Here is a 21,975-nt window from a genome sequence, read left to right as displayed (position 1 = left end):
GACTCTCCTCTCTGATTCGGCGAGCTAAAAAATCTTAGCCCGCAACCCGTGTTCCCAAATCCTCAAAAAAGTCAAAGCCGCGATCAATGGTTCTTCTTTTGATGATTCCACCAAGAGACTTCTCATTCCTTCCAAAGAAGTCACTCCCCGCATATACGGAGTCCCAAAAATCCACAAAGCCAACGTCCCTCTCAGGCCCATTGTTGATACAATTGGCTCACCCACTTACCCTCTCGCTTCGTTCCTTGCGAAGCAGATCTCCCCTTTAGTGGGTAAGTGTGACTCTTTTATCAAAGACTCCAACCATTTTTTTGACTTCATCAAAGATGCCAAACTAGAAAATGATGACATTTTGGTCAGTTTTGATGTGGTCTCCCTTTTCACCAAGGTCCCCATTTCGAACTCCATCGAAGTTGTCAAACACAAGGTCAATGAAGACGTGGCCACATTAGTGGAGTTATGTTTAAGATCCACCTTTTTCACCTTCCAAGATATTATTTATGAACAAGTCGATGGTGTAGCTATGGGCTCCCCGCTTTCTCCTATCATTGCCAATCTTTACATGGAGTACTTCGAAGATTTGGCTTTACACTCCTTCCCCTTCAAGCCTAAGTGGTGGAAACGCTATGTTGACGACACCAACATTTGTTGGCCTCATGGTCTCCAAAAATTAGAAGAATTTCACGCACATCTTAACATGGTGTCACCCTGTATTTCCTTCACCATGGAGCTGGAGAGGAATGGCCGTCTGCCATTTCTCAATGTTTTACTCTCAAGGAAATCGGACAGCTCGCTAAGTCGTCAAGTGTTTCGTAAAGCCACCCACACTGATTTGTATCTCCATTCTTCTTCCCATCACCACCCTCGCCAAAAAGTTGGAGTGCTCAAAACCCTGGCTCTCAGGGCCATTCACATTTGTGACAAGGACAACATTGACGATGAGCTTTCCTACCTTCGCAAAGTCTTCAGGCTCAATGGATACACCAACCAAAATATTTCCAAAGCTTTCAAGCTAGCCAAGTTGTTTCACTCCACCCCAAGAACCCCCCCTTCCCAGCACAACATTACCCCCTTTGTCATCCTTCCTTTCATTGAGAGCATCTCGCATAAAATTTCAAAAATTCTTCTCAAAAAAGGAGTTCGTTGTGCCTTCAAACCCCTTTCAACTATCAGGAATCACGTGCCCCCTCTCAAAGACTCTCGAAACGCTCTCGCTGATTTGGGTGTCTACAAAGTTTCTTGTTCTTGTGGGACTCTGTACATTGGAGAAACGGGTAGATCGTTCTCCACAAGAATTAGGGAGCATAGTGCTGACATCAAGCATGATAGAGTGTACAAATCGGCCCTGGCCGAGCATTCTTCCTCCACCAAACATCACATTTGTTTGGAGAACACTCAGATCCTCGCTAAAGAGGATAGCTATTTTAAGAGGAAGATGAAGGAAGTGATTGAAATTTTCAACCACCCTTCCAACCTCAATCGTGATGATGGTTGGGCCCTTAGCCAAGCGTGGCACCCTCTGTTATCTTCCATCAACAGACCCCATCGTTCCCCCCGTTGACTCCCCCTTCTTTCTCTTTTCTCTTCCTTCTCTCATCTCTGTAGCACTTGCGTCTTTCTTGCCACCCCCCTACCCCCTCGTCCTCCCCTTTCCCTCCGGCCTCCAATCTCCTTCTCTCTCTTCCCTCCCCCTTTCCTTCCTTGGCCTTGTTCTTCCCCACCCCCTCCTTTCCCTCAGGCGGTTCTATTGATTTATAGACTAGGTTTTGTCTTTATTAGTTTTTAGCCTTCTTGTTTGTTGTGTTCTTTTATTTTATATTTTGTAAATCTTTTGTGTCAGTTCTCATTTTTCTCTTTCTTGCTTTGTTGGTCTTTCTTGTCTTTCTTTCTCCTTTTGTTCCTCCTTTATTTTTTTTGGGTTTCTTCCATTTCTTTCCTTTTATTTTTTAGTTATTTATTTATCCTTCTTTATTATTCTTCCTCTTTAATCCTTATTTTGATTCCTTTTTTTTAATTTTTTAATTTCTTAATTTTTTAATTTTTCTTCTTCTTTTTTCCCCTTTTCCCCATCGCTTCCTTTGCAGGCTTTGACTTTTATTTTTAAGGTACATATATATTTATATTTGGTTTCTCTTTTTTTGGTCCTTTTCCTACTCTTTTTGTCTCTCCTTCCCTTTAATTAATTAATTTATTGTCATTTTTAATTTTTATTTTTAATTTTTAATTTTTATTTTATTTTTTATTTTAATTTTTTCAATCCTTGTCCCTCTCTTTTTGTTTTTGTCTTTCTCCATTCTATCCTTCCTTCTCCCTATCCTTCCATTTGCTTCTTTGCTTGGTCTTTCCTTTCTGTTTATACATTTATATAGCCTAATTTGTATTCTTCTTATCATTTTTTTGGTTTTTTCCTTAAGTGCCTTTTTGATAGTTTCCCTTTCTTCTCTTATTAGTTTTTAATTAGTGTTATTTTAATTCTTTAGTTTTAGTTTTCAACTTATTATTCCAATTTTTTCTCTCTCTTCAGTGGGTTATTTTTCTTGATTTATGTGTCACTCCCACCTACCTCTCCCTCTCCTCTTATTGCTTTGCTTGGTCTGCAACATATCATTTTGTTTCTTAGCTCTCTTTATCATCCTGATGATGGATCATAGAGTATGATCTGAAACGTTGATGTTAAAAAAACATACACAATCACACCCAGAAGCGAATACAGAATTTTATGGATTGTGGAAATCTGTTACAATTAATATTATACTTTGTTGATAATATATTTTTCCTTCCACTGAATTTGGACTTTGATTCATTTCCAATTTTTCCTAAAATTACAGTTTGTTGTCATTGTTTTTTTTATTACGTTGACATTCCAAACATCTTTCAGAGCTCTGATTTTAATTCTCTCAAGAGAGCAGAGGTTAGGTATTCATTTACATTATGTGATATAGTGTACAAAAAATTAACTTTGTGTAGTCTATTGTATTTTGTTTCCTTTCTTTTCAATTCTTAGGTTTCGCGTCTACTCTATGTTTATGGATAGATGCTTGGTATCCTTTCGTGCTTTCCAGTTAAAAGTACCTATAATTAATTCATTGTAAATCATGCACAAGGAGCTATACCTAATAAAATTTAGAGGAAGGTTATTAATCTAATAATAACCTATCCAACTGTTGGTGCTAATTTGTCCTTTCATTTGGGCATTCAGGGTCAAATTTGCATGCATTTTCTTGAAGGACAATCTCTTCACTAATAGATTTTTGGTGACTCTACTAGGGAAAGGAAAAATAGATCATTGCCTAACATTGTTTCCTCAGTTTTATGGTTATCTCTGCATGCAGGAGATTGGCGGCTCTATGGAAGAAGAATACCTAGTAGCCTTCATTATATATGAAGAAATCTTGAAAGATTGGATTCCAGCAAAGGATGGAGATACCTTTGAAACCTTCATCTTTATCCCACCTTTTAAAGATAATCCCATCAGGGAAGTTATGAAAGAAGTAGCAAAGCAATTAAGCTGGCTGAAATCTTTTTATGGTGCCATCCTCATAAAGAAGAAACCCCAAGTGTAAGATCGAGAAAAAGAAGAACATGCATGTCAAAAAGAGGAAATAGCTAAAGTGGAACACAAGTAGGGGAAAGATCTTGAAGGAGAACAAACTGGAAGCCCACAAGATGATGAATATCTAGATGCTCTTTAGCCGCACGTGATTCCCATCTCCACATCACATATAGTGAGTCGTGAGGTTGAGGTAGAGACTTCAGATTGCCCATCCTTATTTTATTTTGATGAAAATTTTAATTGTACACAGAAAGAGGATGATGCCTCTTTTTAGTTTGTTCCTATGACTATGGAGACTTGTATAAAATCTTTGCCTATGACTGCATGCCATGAGGATAATTCATCTTTTGATACCCAAGAAGTGAATAAAAGTTTTGATTTCCATCTTATGTGCCAAAATGAAAGTATGGAAAACATTGCAGTGGTAGGGAATCAATTAGAGGAGGTAAATGATGAAGGTATGCAGGACAGCGAGAGTATATTATGCTCATCTACAGAAATTATGGAAGATTTCAGCAAAGAACCATGTTCAAAGAATGACAGTCCATTGAAGATAGTTATGCATGGAGAAAATTTTACAGCCAAGGGTCATGCTGATCGTTGTTCACCTAAAAGATTTGGTTGGAACATTTTCTCGTCATGCCATGTTTGAAAATAAGTCTTTTAATGTCATGATGGATTGTGAGGTTATTAGCTTTGTGGATGTGAATGCTAAGCACAAACCTTCCCCAAAATCTTTTCATTTTAGAAATAATGCAGCAACAAATCCTATTAATACTACTAATGTTAAAGAAGGTGCCTTTGGATTTTTATCTGCATGTTTTGAAAGTTTTAGTTTTAAGAGTGACAATGGTCACCTTGTTTCAAAGGCTTTTGGTTACAAGGAATTAGACAATTTGCCACTAGAATTTCAGTCTTTCACCTTTGATATTGATCACCTCTCTTTGAAAAGCCTCCTTGACAAAAGGACTCAAGATAAGATGTAGCCTAAAGATGATCTTTCCATTTCCATGAAAGATGACGGTGCTGAAATGGATAATGAGTTTTTAGATTTACCAATTGAAGCATGGAGAAGAACATTACTTAATAAAGAAGAAGAAACCATAAACACACTCTTGTCAGCACTCAAGTTGGACCTTTTCTTTGATGATGCCTCAGGTAATTGTTTAAATCAATTTGAGGATGAAGTATTCATTGATAATTTTCCCTTTCATCCATCTATACATGGCTTTTCTGATTTGGACTACGAAAGCAATGCTGGGACATGTGATGGCATTTTGGAAAAAGAAAGAGATGGAGTTTGTGGCATATTGGATGACAATTTAGTTCTTGAAAGAGATCAAGAGAATAGATACTCAAAGGCTAATCCTATATTGGATGAGGCATCACTATGGCTGCAAGTTGATCATGACCATGTGCAAGAGCTGAATCTTCATGGCAGCATTTCCAAGTGTTGCATATCATCTTTCAGTGAGCTTCCTAAACTTTATGCTTTTCAGCCTAGAGTGGAATCTACACTTGGAGATGTAAAGGATCAAATCTCAAGTGAAGGAGAGTATTATGATGAGCTATGGCTATTTGGAAATTAATATTGGATCAGCATGAGTATTTACATTGCTAGTTCAAAGTTTGGCATTGAAAGGGTCATCAACAAGAAATGGTTTGAAGTTGTTCCCTTAAGGTATGATTTTCTGATCCAAAAGGGCTCCTACTTCTCCCAACCTGTAAATGGATTTGCATAGCTTATTCTTTCTTTTGGTTCTCTTGGTAGGTTTTCTTCCTACCTTTGTAAATATTGTAAATATTTTTTTGTTGTGCATAGCGGTAGTTGGAATAATGTGTGAGCTTCGTGTTTGCTGGTAGTTTAGGTGTTGGCGGTTGGTTTTGTTTGGTGGTTTTGCCCTGCTCCCCTCCACCCTCTTTACAAGTAGCTCCCAGTCTTCTCTTCTTTTTGACTCTATTTGCCCATGGATAATGCACTATTCTTTTCCCAAAGATTACTAGAGTTCTCTAATTTTGCATCAAAATCACTCCTACAGTTAGAGCCCCTGTTAGTACCCGATATGGTCACAATTTCAAAGCTTCAAGTTTAGAGTTGTTGAACCACTTTGAACTGAAGTTCAAAGTAGTTCGATGGTTCAGAGGTCCAAGTTGGTTTTTTGGTTCAACATGTAGACTCAGATAAGGCTTAATGTTGTAAAGTTCAATGATTTAGAGCAAAGGTATAAGGATCATTTAATCCAAGTTCAGAGGACTTCGCAAGAAGTTCATAGTTTCAAATTTTAGTTTTAGATGTTAAACCCCTTTGAACCACTTCAAACTAAAGTTTGAAGTAGTTCAAAGTAGTTCAAAATGGTTTAATGTTTCAAATGATCGATCCTACAAGTTCAATACAAGCATAATTCAAACTCAAGGTTCGAAATGCAAATCGGTTGACTCAGCAAAGTTCAAAATTAGAAGATCAAGTCTGGTAGATGTATGGAAGATGAATATTTTTCCAGAGCAATTTCATATATTAGGCATGTGCGTGGATACCTACAATGTGATAAATGAAAAGAGGCCCATGAATTTTGTAGGAAACTATGCAAGATTGGTATAACCTACGGCTTTCCCCTACAGCACATAAATATATATTAATCAACATCATTGTGATGGGCAGCAACAATGTTTTAAAAGTTAGAAGAAAATCAAGTTCACATTTCAAGGATAGTCTAAATCTCAACACAATCACATTGGTCCACACACTTCTATAAGCCAAGCATCTATGAACTAGAAAGACTAGTTCCATAAAGGCCTCGATCTCAGTATGAGATCATGGAGCTAAGGTGGGTTACAAGAATACAAAGAGTATATGCTCGATGCCAAACATATTGAAACACAAGGAGTAATTTTGGATCATCTATAAGTTGAAATTTTGATGATATATTGTGCCTGAGCTTCTTTCAGTATCAATGTTACATAAAGGTCATGCGACAAAGCACTATGGTGATCGGTTGTAATGAGAACAGACAGATATACATCTCATGCAAATTTTAGATGCTCTGATGACAAATAAATAGTCATATTTAATAGGTCATAAATCCTAATATGACCATTGGATCTAGCTGAATTTTAGATATTTCTTGGAAAACCTAGTTCTCTAAATCTTCACCAAAGTCTTTTGTCATATTACTTGTGTATCAAAAGTTACAGGTTCTTGACTACACCACTATCAGATCAGAAATAACAGTCATGAATTGCAGATGGAAGAAAATAGTCATATTTTGAGGGCCATATCTCTCAATCCGATCATTGGATCATGCTGCATTTAAGATAATTGTTGGAAAACCGAGTTATATAAATCTTCTCCAAATATTTTTATGATATTTAGTATGGATCAAAAGTTATAGGTTTTTATTTACACCTCTATCAGATCAGCAATTAACAATTATAGAATGCAAACAGCCAGATTGGGTCTCAGTGCAGGGGCAATAACTTCCAATCAAACTATTGGATTTGGCTCAATTTCAGAAATGTTTCTAAGAAGCAAGTTACACATGAGGTGACTGAATATTTTATCAAACTCATTCTTGGTTAATAAGTTAAAACTGATTGAGTGGGACACTTTCAATGGAAGTTATAAAACCATGACAAAACATCATCACCAGCAAGTGCCACCTGTCAACATGAGTATGTCATAGGGGCCATGAATTTGCAAAGATATAAAATTGAATATTATATTACATTGCCATTCCAAACATCTTTCAAAGCTCTGATTTTAATTCTCTCAAGAGAGTGGAGGTTAGGTATTCATTTACATTATGTGATACAGTGTACAACAAATTAACTTTTTGTAATCTTTTGTATTCTATTTCCTTTCTTTTCAATTCTTAGGTTTCGTGTCTACTCTGTGTTTATGGATAGATGCTTGGTATCCTTTTGTGCTTTCTGGTTAAAAGTACCTATAATTAATTCATTGTAAATCTTGCATGGGGAGCTGTACTAGATAAAATTTAGAGGAAGGTTATTAATCTAATAATAACCTATCCAACTGTTGGTGCTAATTTGTCCTTTCAGTTGGGCATTCAGGGTCAGATTTGCATGCATTTTCTCAAAGGACAATCTATTCACTAACAGTGTAGCAACACCTTACATCTTGTATCATTAAAACTTGTGCTTGTATCATACATAACACACTAGATGAGTCTCCTTTGTATGAAATATTAGGAATTGCCTAAACATGTGGTTGTTTAATCTCATTACTAATCAATTATACCTTTAAAACTTATTTTCCTTCCTTAACCATAGCATCAAAAGAGCTAGACTCCATAACAACTATCTATGGGTTGCATAAATTCAAATAGTGTAGCTCAACACACGATAAATACCTTGAAATTTGTTATGTTTGGTGGTGAGTAGTAGTTGAATTTAGTTTGTAAATGCTTGAATCAATTTCTCCAATTTACCTTATGCTCTTTGTGCTCTCTTCAATCTTGAATGATTGAGTCAAAAAATGATCATATAACTTGAAACTTCACAATAAATGCACAATGCTTACACAATAATTTTGGCTCACTCAGCTTCCATGAAATTTCTACCACACTCAACAACCACAACAAGCTGGGCCAACACTATCACCTTTGATAGCTCAACATCAACTAAATTTTCACTCGATAACAATATGAAAATTTATAGATTTCTTCTAAGTTCTAACCAATACTTTGTATTTTACTTCATGCATGTATGATCTTTTTAGAACTGAATCCTTGGAACTAATGTAAAATTGAACTTTGAAATATCAATCCCACGCATACCTCTTGATTGCCTAGTTGGGGGTGGTGTGATCGCCTAATCCATTGGATGAAGTGTTCTCATCTGAACTTGATGTGTTGCAATCTTCCTTTTTCTTCCATTTCTTGTTCATCTACACTTTAAATTCTTCAACATCAACCTTTCCTATACCTTTATTGAATTTATTGCTAGGTGCTTGTGACCTTGTTGGAGAATTTCTACTTATTTGACCACTCTTCAAACAGGCAAAGCATGTATTTTGACTCAACCATCTATTGTAGTCGCTTCTAAAATGTGTGTAGACACTTAGAATTTTCCTAAACACTATATTAATTCATTTAATATTTCCCTTGATAGTATAATTAATTATTTATTAATTAGTTATAGTTTTCATATTCTTCTACTTATTTAATTAAATTTATTTAATTAAATAGGTTCACTTTCCTAATGTATTTAAATTTAATTTAAATACTTCCATCCCTAAATTTATTTAATGCATGATTCTCCATGAATCCCCTTTTAAATAAATCTTATTTATTTAATTCCCTCCATTTCATTAAATTCTCTAAACATATGATTAAATTAAATCCTAATTAATTTAGTCTTAAACCTAGTCTACAACCATCACTTTCGTCCTTCTAAGCCTACCCACTACTTAATCCCACTTATTTATCTTAAACGCCTTGCTAAACCCCTTTTAATTCCTAAGTGTGTGCTCACACATGTGTGAGGAACCCTCACACTTCCCACACCCCTCACACTTCTCAGACCTCTTACACCTTTTTCCTTGACTCCTTTATTCAAGTTTGCTCACACGTGTGAGAAAACTTTGAATGTTGACCACTTGCATGACTTTCCTACATGTCTCCCTTGGAGCACCTATGTGGATGCCACATAGATGCCACCTCACCAAGGCCTCTCTCAAGCCTATAAATATAGCCCTTGTCTCAAGCATTTTCCATCTCCCTCATATGCATTGTTATCATGCTAGTTTGGTATTAGAGTTTTTTAGTGATTTTATAGTTGCATTGTTACTAATCCTTGGTAGTTGATAGATTTCATTTCATTTGCATTGTTTAGCTTAGTTTCTTTCTTGCACCCACCTCCATATCCTTTGAATCCTCTTAAGCATGGTTGCTTCCATTGCCATTTTTTGAAGCATTCTCCACTCATTTTAGCATAGTGTCATTATCATATTGCATCGCATATCAAGGGATTCTCATAGTTGTGTTTTGGGAGAGCACACCACATTCCTCCAATCCAAAGCACACCAACGGGGCCTCTCATGGGTGCCTTTGTTGAGCTACTTGAGGTTACATGAGGACTTTGTCTTTTGGTTGCATTAACCTGGTGGGACACATGTCCTTGTTTCCCTTCAAAAAAATGTGAAAAAATATAACTCGCTATCAAAATTTGCGCATTGTCATCTGTGCTAAGCACAGTTTCATCTATGATTTATCATCTTCATAGATTGGCATCTCTACCCTTATTGTTTAAACCCACCTATTTTAGCATTAAACTTGAGTTTTAGTGTTTATGCTCTAAGTCTTGTCGTCTGTGTTGTGGGAAGATTTCAAACTTGTTGTAAAACCAAATTGTTGTCTATGATTGAGAACTGTCATCTGCAATATCTAGACTTTTGTCTACATTGTGTGCTAAGTACTTTTGTTGTCTGTGAGTTTTAGCATCTCTAAATTAGGTTTGACAAGTTCCCATTAAACTACTATCTGTACACACTTGTCTTCTATTGTCTATGAGTTTTGGCATCTGCACCTTTCTGTTGTCTGCGAGTTTCAGCATCTGTGATGTTTTGTCATTTGTGTTGGTCATATATCATCTCAAATTCTTGGCAGATCTATTAAATTTTAAACATTTAATTCACCAACTAGTTGTTCGGTAGGGATTTCTAACAAGTTTGCATTGCAAAAAATAGACCTTGGAGAATTTAAAAACTTAATAGGTTTTTTAATCACTTGGGAAATTCATAGTGATTTTTATCACTCATAGGACTAGATGGTTAATGAACTTGTATACAATAACCACTTGTCTTTGAATTTATGTTGCAAGTTAATATTTAAAATCCAAACACACTCTTGAATGCTTTAAGGTGAAAAAGGTACATCCAATCTTAAATGCCTTAAGGGAAATTTACTCACATGTTATTGGAATGTATGTTTAGATAGCAAACACACTCTTCAATACCATTAAGGAATGAACAAGATTTTCATTGAAATGCATGTTTAGGATAGTCAAACTCAATCTTGAATGCCTTAAGGAGATTGGCATGTTTTCATTGGAATGAATATTTAGGATAGAAAACACACTCTTTAATGCCTAAGGTTAATGAAGCTTTCTATGAAATATTTGGATTTGGTGTTTAAAATGAACTCACACAATCTTAAATGACTTAAACTAAATTGGTTTCATTTTCAGCAATTTTCTTATGCGCGTGCTCAATTTATGTTTTGTTGATGAATTCGTGCTTTTTATTTATGTTGACAGCATTGTCAAGTTGGAAAGAACAATGCATGCTTAAACATGAGTTTCTTCAAGAGTAGATTACAAAACTTAAAGCTTCAATGGAAATCAACAAGTGTCTTTTAACCCCGAGGCCACTTATGTATTCTCTCCTCTCACACCTTCAGGTGATCTTGAGTGCAGAAGAAATAAGTGGTCTTGTTCTATTTTTCTTAACAGGCTTGCTTGGGTATTTCATCACCCCTTAGGACAACCTCAACTCCAGTGTTTTGGAAGAGTATAAAAATTGGGAGGTGAATTGAAATACACCTCTCTTGGAAGTAAAATCATGTCACTCTTGGCTAAGCCCCAAAGAACTTTATACCTTTGGGAAGTGAAGGTGGAGATTTGGGTTACCATCTCCCCCCAGTTGTGTGGCATTATTTTCTTTCATCTACAGATTTGGGCCTCACGTACCTTGTGTATATCGAGGATGCCCTCTAGATAATCCTTGTACATCCTAGTGGCAGCCTTATTAGGATAGTTGGCATGTTCAACATACTTGATTGTTTAAACATTGAAAAACCAAAACCAAACACCACACAAGTTCAAAAATGAGTTAGATTGTGGGCTAAACTTTTAGTAAGTGAAATAGTGGTAAGTGGGTCCTCTTGACTCATGGTTATTTTCAAGAGTTCTATATTGGGTCTAGCATTTGAAATTGGTTGAGTCTAGTTACAACTTGTTGCAAATTTTTCATGCTTGAAACTAGGTCTTGTTTTGTTCCTACCATGACTGAGAAAGTCAAACATAAGAAGGTGAAATTGTCCAAACCATTTGCCTACAAGGAAACAAAAAACCTAGCATACAGTGATAAAAAAATTCTAATACACTATCAAAGACATCCAGAAAGAAGAAGCTAAAGAAGACCATTATGATGGAATTGAATACAATGCTAAACTTCAAAATTGGTCTACCTTCCATGGAGTGAACCCAAGATTTTTTTTCCTAGTAAGTGAGGATTGAGTTAACCATATAAGTGACCATAACACCTTCATTTTCCACATCTACCCAATTTCTCAAATTTCTAGTCTTTCATTTGCAAATTTTCCTCTGGAGAGTTTTATCATTTGAACCTTCAACTTTGGCATAAAAACATCTTCCAATATTACAACATTAGACCTTTTATCCATAAGCAAACATCTATCACTCATTTGGGATCACAAGTCCATCTCCAAATAGTGGGTAATCAATTTGGTGTCCTATCTTGCCTAAAGATTACTTGACCATCTTTGGTAGGAGAAAGATACTTTTAGCTATAATCACATGTTTTTTGCTAAATCAATGTCTTTTGTTTACATCTAGGTTGATTGGCCCCTTTTATCGCATAAGGTTTAGCAGCTCTCCCTCACATTCCTCTCTTTTTTCTATAGTCTTCCAGCCATTGGTTTGGTCACTATTATATGGTACATACACAATCTGGCAGATTCACATTTAATCCCATGTCTCTCTTGTTGGAATCATTAAGGCAAAAAGAGATGGAGAATCCTTTTCCTCCACATGCAACATCATTGGGAGGTGCATTTCCCTCTAGTTTGAACTTTGGCATGCCTAGCTTAACATCCAAACAAGAACCAAAAGATCCTTTCTATGACACAACTTTGGGAAGTAATGATGAAGAATTATATCAAGAGGAAGACCCTATTAACAATAGAAATATCCCTAATGATGTCCAAACATTCCTTGTAGATCCATACAATGTGGAAATAATAGAAAAATCTATTAGGGCAAACAAGACTAAGATCTTTCTCAACTTGGTTAAAGATGGTGTTAATGTCCCTATGAGTTTTGATGAGAACAGCTTGTTTAGATAGATTATTAAGGGTGGTGCTCCCATATTTCCAAATGCAATCCAAGCATCTGGCAAAGGAAAAGAATCCATAGTGACAACTAGTGTCATACTCACATCAAGTGTCTCCACACAACTAGCATTCCAATTAAGTGCGGAACATATCCAAAAAATTATTAGTGTTATGCCCAACACTATTATGCATGCTAGTAATCTATAACCCACCTTAACAAGTCAAATTGTAGGATGCTTAAACATTGGGTGAGTGTCTACCCAACATATGGCAATTCAAACACAACCAATGTATTCCTCTTATTTGCAAATTCTAACAAGTATGGTGAAAACATCTATGCCAATTCCAACAATTTCATATCAATACATTGGCCAAAGTGGAGTACTTCCACCACCTCACAATACATCTAGAACTCCTTATAACTTGGGAGGTGGGTTTATAAATTCCCAACAGTCAACAATGCAAACCAAGATCTAGCCCAGCAGTTGCATGAACTTTGAAACTTGGTATATACCATCAACAACAAAGGGGTGAAAGATTTCTCTTTTGAGGAAGTTTTTCCCTTTCCATTTGATAGATCCATTAACATGATACCATTCCCACCAACTTTGAGATTCTTAAATTTGAAAAGTACACAGGAGAAACATCTCCTATCACATATCTCAAGGAATTCTCTATTTTGTGTCAAGAAGTAGCCTATATTGAGGATTATCTTAAAAGGCTCTTCACATGAAGTCTTGGAGGCCCCACACTAGAGTGGCTAATGAACTTACCCGAGGGTTCCATTACTTCTTTCAATGATTTAATAGGGAATTTTGTAGCAAAATACTCTTACAACATTCAACATCATGCCTCCTTAAGTGATTTGTGCAACACAAAACAATGAAATGGTCAAGCATTTGCCAACTTTCTACAATGGTGGAGGCACCTTGCTAATCGAATACCATATAAAATTGAAGATTCCCACCTTGTGGATATATTTATCAAAAATTTGATACCAGAAATGTCTTTCCACATGAAGATAGCTAGTCTCAAAGATTTTTCTACATTGATCAAAAGAAGCAAGAACATTGAAAATGGACTTTTAGAAAAAGGTACCATTAAACATTATAGCTCATCATCCTTAAATGATGACACAAAAAAAAAAGAATACCCAAATTCTGGTCCAAAAACAAAGGTGTCATACACGATGGTGTCACTGATGTTAAAAGTCTACAAAACCTCCAAGGAGGGAACAAAAACAACAACTATTGTAACCTAAGCAACAATAATTTAAACCATGACAATCAAAATCAAAGAAATCAGCAATCTTGCAAAAAAACACAATTTTTTCCTCACAAAAACAACAATACCAATAGCAATTACAACTATGACCATGATCAAAATAGGAAGTGCACTAACTTTCATGAGCCCTTGGAAGCCATATTCCAAAAACTAGTGGATCACAATTTGGTGGTGTTTCCCAACATGCGATCCTTTGATGAAAATTAACACAAATCAAAATGGTATAGGGAAAATAAATATTGTAAATACCACTGCATCAAGGGACATGACACAAACAAGTGTATCAAGCTCAAAGTCTTCATTCAAAATCTTGTTGATGATGGAGAAATTGAGGTAGAAGGAGGACCATCCTCTAAAAATGCTAAATTGAAAATATTTTTAAAGCCATTTCCTAACCACAAAAATGACAATAACAAAAATGGAAACAACAATACGAACAATGCAAATCGAGCTTCCATATCAAATGCATTACACTATAGTTATTCTACTAACCGCATATCAGGATTTGACTCCTTGTGTTTTAAAATAGAAACCAATGATATATGTGTTTTTGACTCCATGTGTGGCCACATTAAAAAGGTAGACACTCACGTGAATACCCTTTTCCTACAAGCAACAGATTGTGATGCAACCACTTGCTAGGGAAGAATCACTTTGCAAGTCACCACTCCCAACCCCACTAATCCATTAGTTCCACATGCACTTTTTGTTCCATCCACATCACAAAGGCCCTCTTCTCACTATGATATGTTGTCCCAATTAGGCAAGACTCTTGCACAAACATCCATTCTAGAGCTTCTCACTATATCACCCATCCACAAAGAGATTTTGGAAATTGCTCTTTTAGAGTCTCATGTTCTTGAAAACATTAATGCCTCCCAATTCACCACCATGATTGGAAACATGGCTGCACAACAACACCTTGTCTTCATAAACAAAGATTTCCAAGGTTCTAATCAACACCACAATTTTTTGCTCCACATTTAAGTCCTTATACAATGACATAAGATAAAAAGAGTCCTTATAGGTAATGAATCTAGTTTGAACCTTTGTACATTGAAGATGATTTATTTCTTAGGGCTTCTATAGGACCTCCTAGATATCAATAAAAGGATAACAATCAAAGCATATGATGAAAGAGAAAGAGAATCAAAAGGAGTTATCATGTTACCACTAAAGGTTGGACCAGTTGTTATAAATACTAAATGTCATGTCCTAGACTTGGACTTTCCATATAACATTTTGCTTGGTAGACCATGGATACACACACTCAAAGTGATATCATCTACATATCATTAATGTCTAAATTTCCTCACCAAGGAAGAGAGGTCACAATCCTAGGCAATCCTACCCTATTTTCCATTTGTAAAAGGTTGGAAGGTGCACCAAAAAAAATTTGTCCAATCAGTGAGTTTGCTAAGGCCATACCTAAACCTCTCACCATAACAAAATCACTTCCACAATAGTACCAAAGTTATCCAATAATGATTCCAATCCTTGTAAAGGTAAAGAGAGGGTTGAAGATACTAAGGTCAACACTATAGGAAAGAAGGTTACTTTTACTGACATAGGAATGGGAGAGTATAAATTCAAAAATTCCTTGTGTGTTGGAAAACTACCACTCTCCCCCCATTCCTTTGGAAAACCTTCACAAATACCACCTTCTACAAGTAAGAATACTATGCAGGTTAACAAAACAACATTTGAACATTGGGGTTCACTTAGTGATGAACACATGGAATATAATATCCTAGATTGGCTATATTTTGATGGAAAAGATGAACCTATGGAATTCCCTAAAGATAAATATGTTAAGGCCCCTCCCATCATAAAAAATATGGAATATCATGGTACCAGCCTTGGACCAAAAGAAGATGGAATTAGACAACCCCATGAGGAAAATAGTTATCCTAAAGGACATGGTTTGGGCTCCATTAAACCCAAGGTGTCCTTTGCTGACAACTATTGTATGGTTGAACCTAATTTTGAGACTAACGAGTATGAATTCTTCAAAGTACCCTTCCAATACATTGAAGATGACCTAGATACCCATATCCATGCCATCACCATAGCTAACCTTTCATCCTTTGACCTATTGCTCACCAACCCTAACATGATAGACTGGGACCTTCAGGACACACCACTAGCTCTCGATATCTATAAGTCTAATGAAGTAGTGATGGCACTCCTTGCCTTAAGAATCTCCAAGATTATGAACATGAAATCCAATACAATGAGGAAGCCTACTTTGGTAGCCAAGTCAACTCTCTTAGTTGCAAAAGTGAAAAAGGAAATAAAAATGGAAAAATAGAAGAAACATCCTCTACTGAAAACTCTTTTAGGACACTTTTGGATGAAGAAAAATATAATTTAAAGGATGCATCTTCTGGTGAAAAACCTCCTAGAGGTACCAAAAGAGGGAGAGGCTGACTTGCCATGTAGATCTTTACCACCAAAAAAGTCATCTATTTTGAATGAGGACACAATTCCAGTCAATTTGGGTATAGAGGATAATCCACAAATAACCTACATTCTAGCTACCTTAAGTCCTAAAGAACAAAAGGCAATGACTGAATTCTTGAAAAAGGGTAAAATCAATTATGCATGGACATACAAAGACATGCCTAGTTTAGACACAGTAGATCTCAAGATTAAACCAGTAAAGTAAAAGTTGCACAAAATGCATCATAAGGTAGCACTTTTAGTCAAGGTAGAATTATAAAAAATGTTAGAGGCAAATTTTATATGCTCTATTGATTATCCTGAGTGGGTTTCCAACATTGTACCTATAGGAAAAGTATCTAGGGGCAACCGTGTCTATTCAAATTTTTGAGATTTAAATCTCGCATGTCCTAAGGATGATTTTCCACTTCCTAACATAGACATCATAGTGGATTTGAATTCTAGACATGATATGTTGTCTTTAATGGATGGTTTCTCTGGCTACAACCAAATCAAAATTGCAAAAGAAGATCAATATAAAATGGAATTTACCACCCCGTGGGGAACCTTTTGTTATCAAGTCATGCCTTTGGGCTTGAAGAATGTCAACACCACTTATCAATGCGCAATGACTACAATATTCCATGACCTTCTACATGTCATAATGGAGGACTATGTTGATGACATCCTAGGAAAATCAAAGACATGTGAGTCCCACATTGATGTGCTCACCACCATTTTTGAAAGGTTGGAGAAATATAAAATGCACCTAAATCTAAAGAAATATGTTTTTGGGGTCAAATTAGGCAAGTTGTTAGGCTACATTATGTCAAGAAGAGGTATTGAGGTAGATCCCACCAAAGTGAAAACCATCATGGAAATGCCTCCACCTACCACATTGAAACAACTCTATAGTTTTCAAGGAAAATTACAACCCATCAGATGGTTTGTGTCCCAATTGGTAGATAAGGTTCATCCACTTCAACATTTTCTTTGCAAAGGAAATAAATTTCAATGGGATTGTCTATGTCAGAAAGCATTTGAACAAATTAAAGTATACTCGGCTAATCCTACAGTTCTAGTCCCTCCACTTGATTTTATACATTTCAACCACTTCTATTACCTTAGGTGACCTTTTTACACAACTAGATGACAATGGTAATGAGCACATTATATACTATCTTAGTCAAACATTAGTTGGCTATCAGTTGAATTATAATGCTATTGAGCGAGCTTGTTTGGCAGTAGTCTTTTGCATGCAAAAACTATGCCATTATATGCTTAATCATACCACATATCTCATTGCCAAGATAGATCCAATCAAATATTTTCTATCAAAGGCCTCCCTCACTGGTCAAGCTACAAAATGGGTCTTGATTTTAAGTGAATTTGACATTGTCTATAAAGATTGCAAGGCCATTAAGGGACAAGTAATTCTAGACCAGCGTGTTGAAGCTCCTCTTCAAGGAGACCATCCCATTGTAGTGGACTTTCCAAATGACATAATTATGATGGTTACCCCTAGTACACAATGGAAGCTATTTTTTGATGGTTCCTTCACACAAAATGGATCAGGGGTAGGAATTTTGTTTATTACACCACAAGGAGACCTCATTCCTAAGTCTTATAAAATTTCATTCCCTTGCACAAACAATATAGCTGAGTACAAAGGATTAGTCACAGGGCTACATCAATCTATTAGATGGAATATCAAAAGCATTCTTATCTTTAAAGACTCACAATTGGTCATTAGAAAAGTTATAGATGAATACCACACAAAGGATGAGAAGTTGTTATCATATCACAAGATATTTGAGGATCTTAAACAACACTTCATAGAGATAGTCTTTCAATAGATACCAAGGGCTAATAACAAAGTAGCAGATGCTATGGCTACAATTGCCTCCATGATTCACATGCCTAAATATAGTCCTAATGTGAGTTTCTTGTTGAGAATATTTTTACTCCTGCTTATGAGAAAATTGATTTAGATTTGGTGTGTGATATTATCGGTCCTAAGTCTCCATGGTATGTCAATATTTTTGCCTATCTACATCATAAAACCATTCCCATAGCCCTCACCCTAAATCAAAGAAAAACCCTCATTTTTTGCACAGCTTGATATACTATCCTAGGTGATACACTTTTTCGAAAACACTTCAATGGAACCCTCCTTCAATGCCTCAGTTCAAATGAAGCCAGAACAATGTTACAAAAGATCCACCAAGAAATTTTTGATGCCCATTCTAGTGGCCTTATGTTAGCAAAAAAGTTCCTCAAAATGGGTTACTATTGGCCTACTATGGAAGCAGATGCCTATCATTTTGTGAAGAGATCTATTCCTTGTTAGCAACATGGCAATTTGATGCATACCCCTACCTAAGAAATCCAACCCACCAGTACCCCATGGCACTTTCCTTGCTAGGGATTTGATCTTTTTGGTCAAGTATACCCAAATTCTGCAAATGGCCACAAGTATATTATTGTTGCCACTGAGTACTTCACAAAGTGGGTTGAGGCTATCCCATAAACCTACACCATCAAAAAATAGATTTTGAAGTTGATCTTGAACTACATTATCTATCATTTTGGTATACCTCAAGACATTATGACTGATAATGGAGGACTTTTCAAAATTAGGAAGTTGCCACATTGTATAGGAAATTCAAAATCACCTAGAATTTTTCCACAAAATACTACCTCCAAGGCAATGGCCAAGCTAAAGCTACTAATAAAACCATTTTGAAAATCCTCAAGAAAACTGTTGATGCAGCTGGTCATGGTTGGCATCTCCAACTTGCTCCCACCCTTTGGGCCTATCACACCTCCATCCATACCCCCACAAGAGCCACTCCATTTTCCCTTGCTTATAGTTCTAAATTTGTCTTATCCATCGAAATTGAGCTCCCTTCCCTTAGAATCTTTCTCAAGAATTTGATGTCTAAAGAAGAATATTGGGTTGCTTGCTTGCAAGAACTGCAACTCCTCAATGAGAGACACCTTAATGACCTAAACCACCTCTTTGTGTATCAAAATCACCTTGAGCTTCAATTTCACAAAAAAATCAAGCCACAGGAATTTGAGGTGGGTGACTTAGTTTTGCAGCATAACATAAGGAATCTCAAGAACTATGAAAAGAAAGGAAAATTTGAAGCTAATTGACTTGGTTTCTTTATCATTACAGCCAAATATGGTTCTAGGGCATATCAAATTGCCACTCTAGAGGAAGATCCTCTCCCTGAGCCTATAAATATCCAACATCTCAAGCGGTTCTATGCTTGAGTCTTGCAATTCCTATATAGTATTGATATAGTCCCACAAAAATCCAAAAAAATTAGTAAAATCCAAAAAAAATCATAAAATGCTCGTGAAGAAAAGACTAAAAAGAAGAAAAAGGTTCCTGAAAAAAGTCTTTTGGTCCATTATCTATAAGGCTCATCTCACTTCACCCCATTCCACCATTTCATCTCCTTTTTTGTGCATCCTATCTAACTTACGCTTTTCATGCATCCAATAAAAAGACCTCTTGTCTATGATCCTTCACTTCTATTTTTCAAAAGACCTCTAGTCTATGATGCATTTTTCTATTGAGTGCTTCTTCCAATCCCATTACACTGAGCTTTTCCCACAACATTGAACACAATAGAACTTTTAAAAAATCACCTTGGGGACTTAATGATTTGAGAAGTTTTTTCCTTTCACAGCCCTTGCCAACAAACAATTTGCGCTAACTAACATCAAACAAAACACACTTTCATAGGATGAATCCTTCCTATACATAGTAGTATGACATGCACCCCTAGACCTTAAGGTTCTTGGCAAGAACAATGGACTGAATGACTACTTGGTCATCAGGTCTCTTTTTGGTTGATTTCATTTTTTGTGTTAGTGGAAGCCTTTTATGGTGCGCCTTGATCTTCCATATTTTGGTCATACCTGAATCGCTCACATTCACTACACTTGTTGTTTGTGGTCTGATCTTTTTTTGAGGCTTGAATACATATGTGTTAGTTTCAGATTATGTTTATGCATTGTGCAATGGAGGCAATGGGTTACTACACTTTCCACCAAAGATCCCTTAAAAGACTTTGGGTGTGCCTAGACCTCTGTATGGCATATACGACATTGGTTCCATCATGACTATGAAAACTACACCTATTGTCCTAAAGTCTTTATGGTCTTGTGTGTCTAGACCACACAAAAGAGCCTTGACATTCATGCTTCTATAGCATATAATGCATAAACTCTTTTTCCAAATCAAACTAAGGTGTGCTCTTCCATATAAACACAACTAAATCCCTCAGTATCATGTAGTTAGGATTCATGTAGTATAGGGTTTCACTACACCATGCTTGAGACAAGGGTCTTGTTTATTCTCCCCCTCCTATGCTATGCTACTTGGTTACTATGAGTGAGGAGTTTTGATACATTGTCATTCATTAGATTCATTTAAATTTTAGGTTTCATCATTTCACTTTGCATTCATTAGTGTCTTTTTTAGGATACATTCATTGTCATATTACATTAGACATTTTATTCATTATTAGATTGCATCATTAGTCCATTACATTAATTCATTAAATACATCCATTATAAAAATCATATCTAGTGGCATATACATCATCAAAACATCTCACAATACATATAGTACATCCATACATGTAAAATGACACAATGCATGCATCTCATAGTCACCATCGAACCTACATCATTCACACATTAGGCATCATATATAAATCATAAGCAACATAAACATCACACACATCATGTATCACAATGTCAATATCCACATCATAGATATCACATGCATAAAATAGTCATCCCTACACACATAGGGCCATCAAATCATTGCATATATATATATATATATATATATATATATATATATATATATATATATATATATATATATATATATATATATATATCAAAAGAATAATGTCTATGTACAGTCTGTATAATATAGTGTCATCATGTACAAATGCATCCTTAAAAACTCACTACATTTGTACATATGTGTCAAAATTGCTCACTATAAAAAATCAAGAAGCTGGCTATGAGGGCCCTGCCCCCCTGTATCACCCCCTCATGGAGGCCAATGTTATCCAACTGACTACTCTGATCTATCACTACCTCCTATGGTACATGAGCTTGAGGCTGCTTGAAAATTTGGCTATCGTTGATCGACAAGCATGGCATCATGATATAAGGACTTGTAATAAGCTACCACTCATACCACCTGTGTCTCTGCTTGGAAAGCTGCCATCACCTCTTGCATCACTACCATGGCTACACTAGGCTATACTACCTACCTAGCCAAGTCATGCTATCGACAGTACTCATCTAACTAAGCCTGGTGGTGTCTCGCTCTACCTGTAATGTAATCACCTCTCACTGGAGGGTCTCTATCTCTGCAAGCTCATCGACATCCTCCTCCATCCTAAAATCAATGAACTTGCTAGCATCAATCCACTCCTATAAGGCTTCCAAGGCCTCCTTTTCACTATTGGCTCTAGCCCTATATGCCTACACCTCTGCCTATAAGGCTGCCAAGGCCTACTAAGCACTATCTGCTCATGCTTTCTCTACCTATGCCACACCATAGAG

General features: G+C 36.1%; 1 protein-coding gene across 1 annotated transcript; it reads left to right on the top strand.

The window, feature by feature from the left end:
- Positions 1-523: 523 nt before the first annotated feature.
- On the top strand, positions 524-1,561 carry LOC149569752 (uncharacterized). Its single transcript, XM_089816997.1, has one exon. The coding sequence runs from the start codon at positions 524-526 to the stop codon at positions 1,559-1,561; it is 1,038 nt and encodes a 345-aa protein (XP_089673123.1).
- The last annotated feature ends 20,414 nt before the right edge of the window (positions 1,562-21,975 follow it).

Source organism: Cupressus sempervirens, chromosome 3 (assembly GCF_028749045.1).
Source record: "Cupressus sempervirens isolate cs-2001-9-10 chromosome 3, ASM2874904v1, whole genome shotgun sequence".
In the NCBI taxonomy this organism is placed as follows: Eukaryota; Viridiplantae; Streptophyta; class Pinopsida; order Cupressales; family Cupressaceae; genus Cupressus; species Cupressus sempervirens.
Note: the sequence above shows the minus strand (reverse complement) of the source record. Positions and strands in the feature narration are given on the sequence as shown.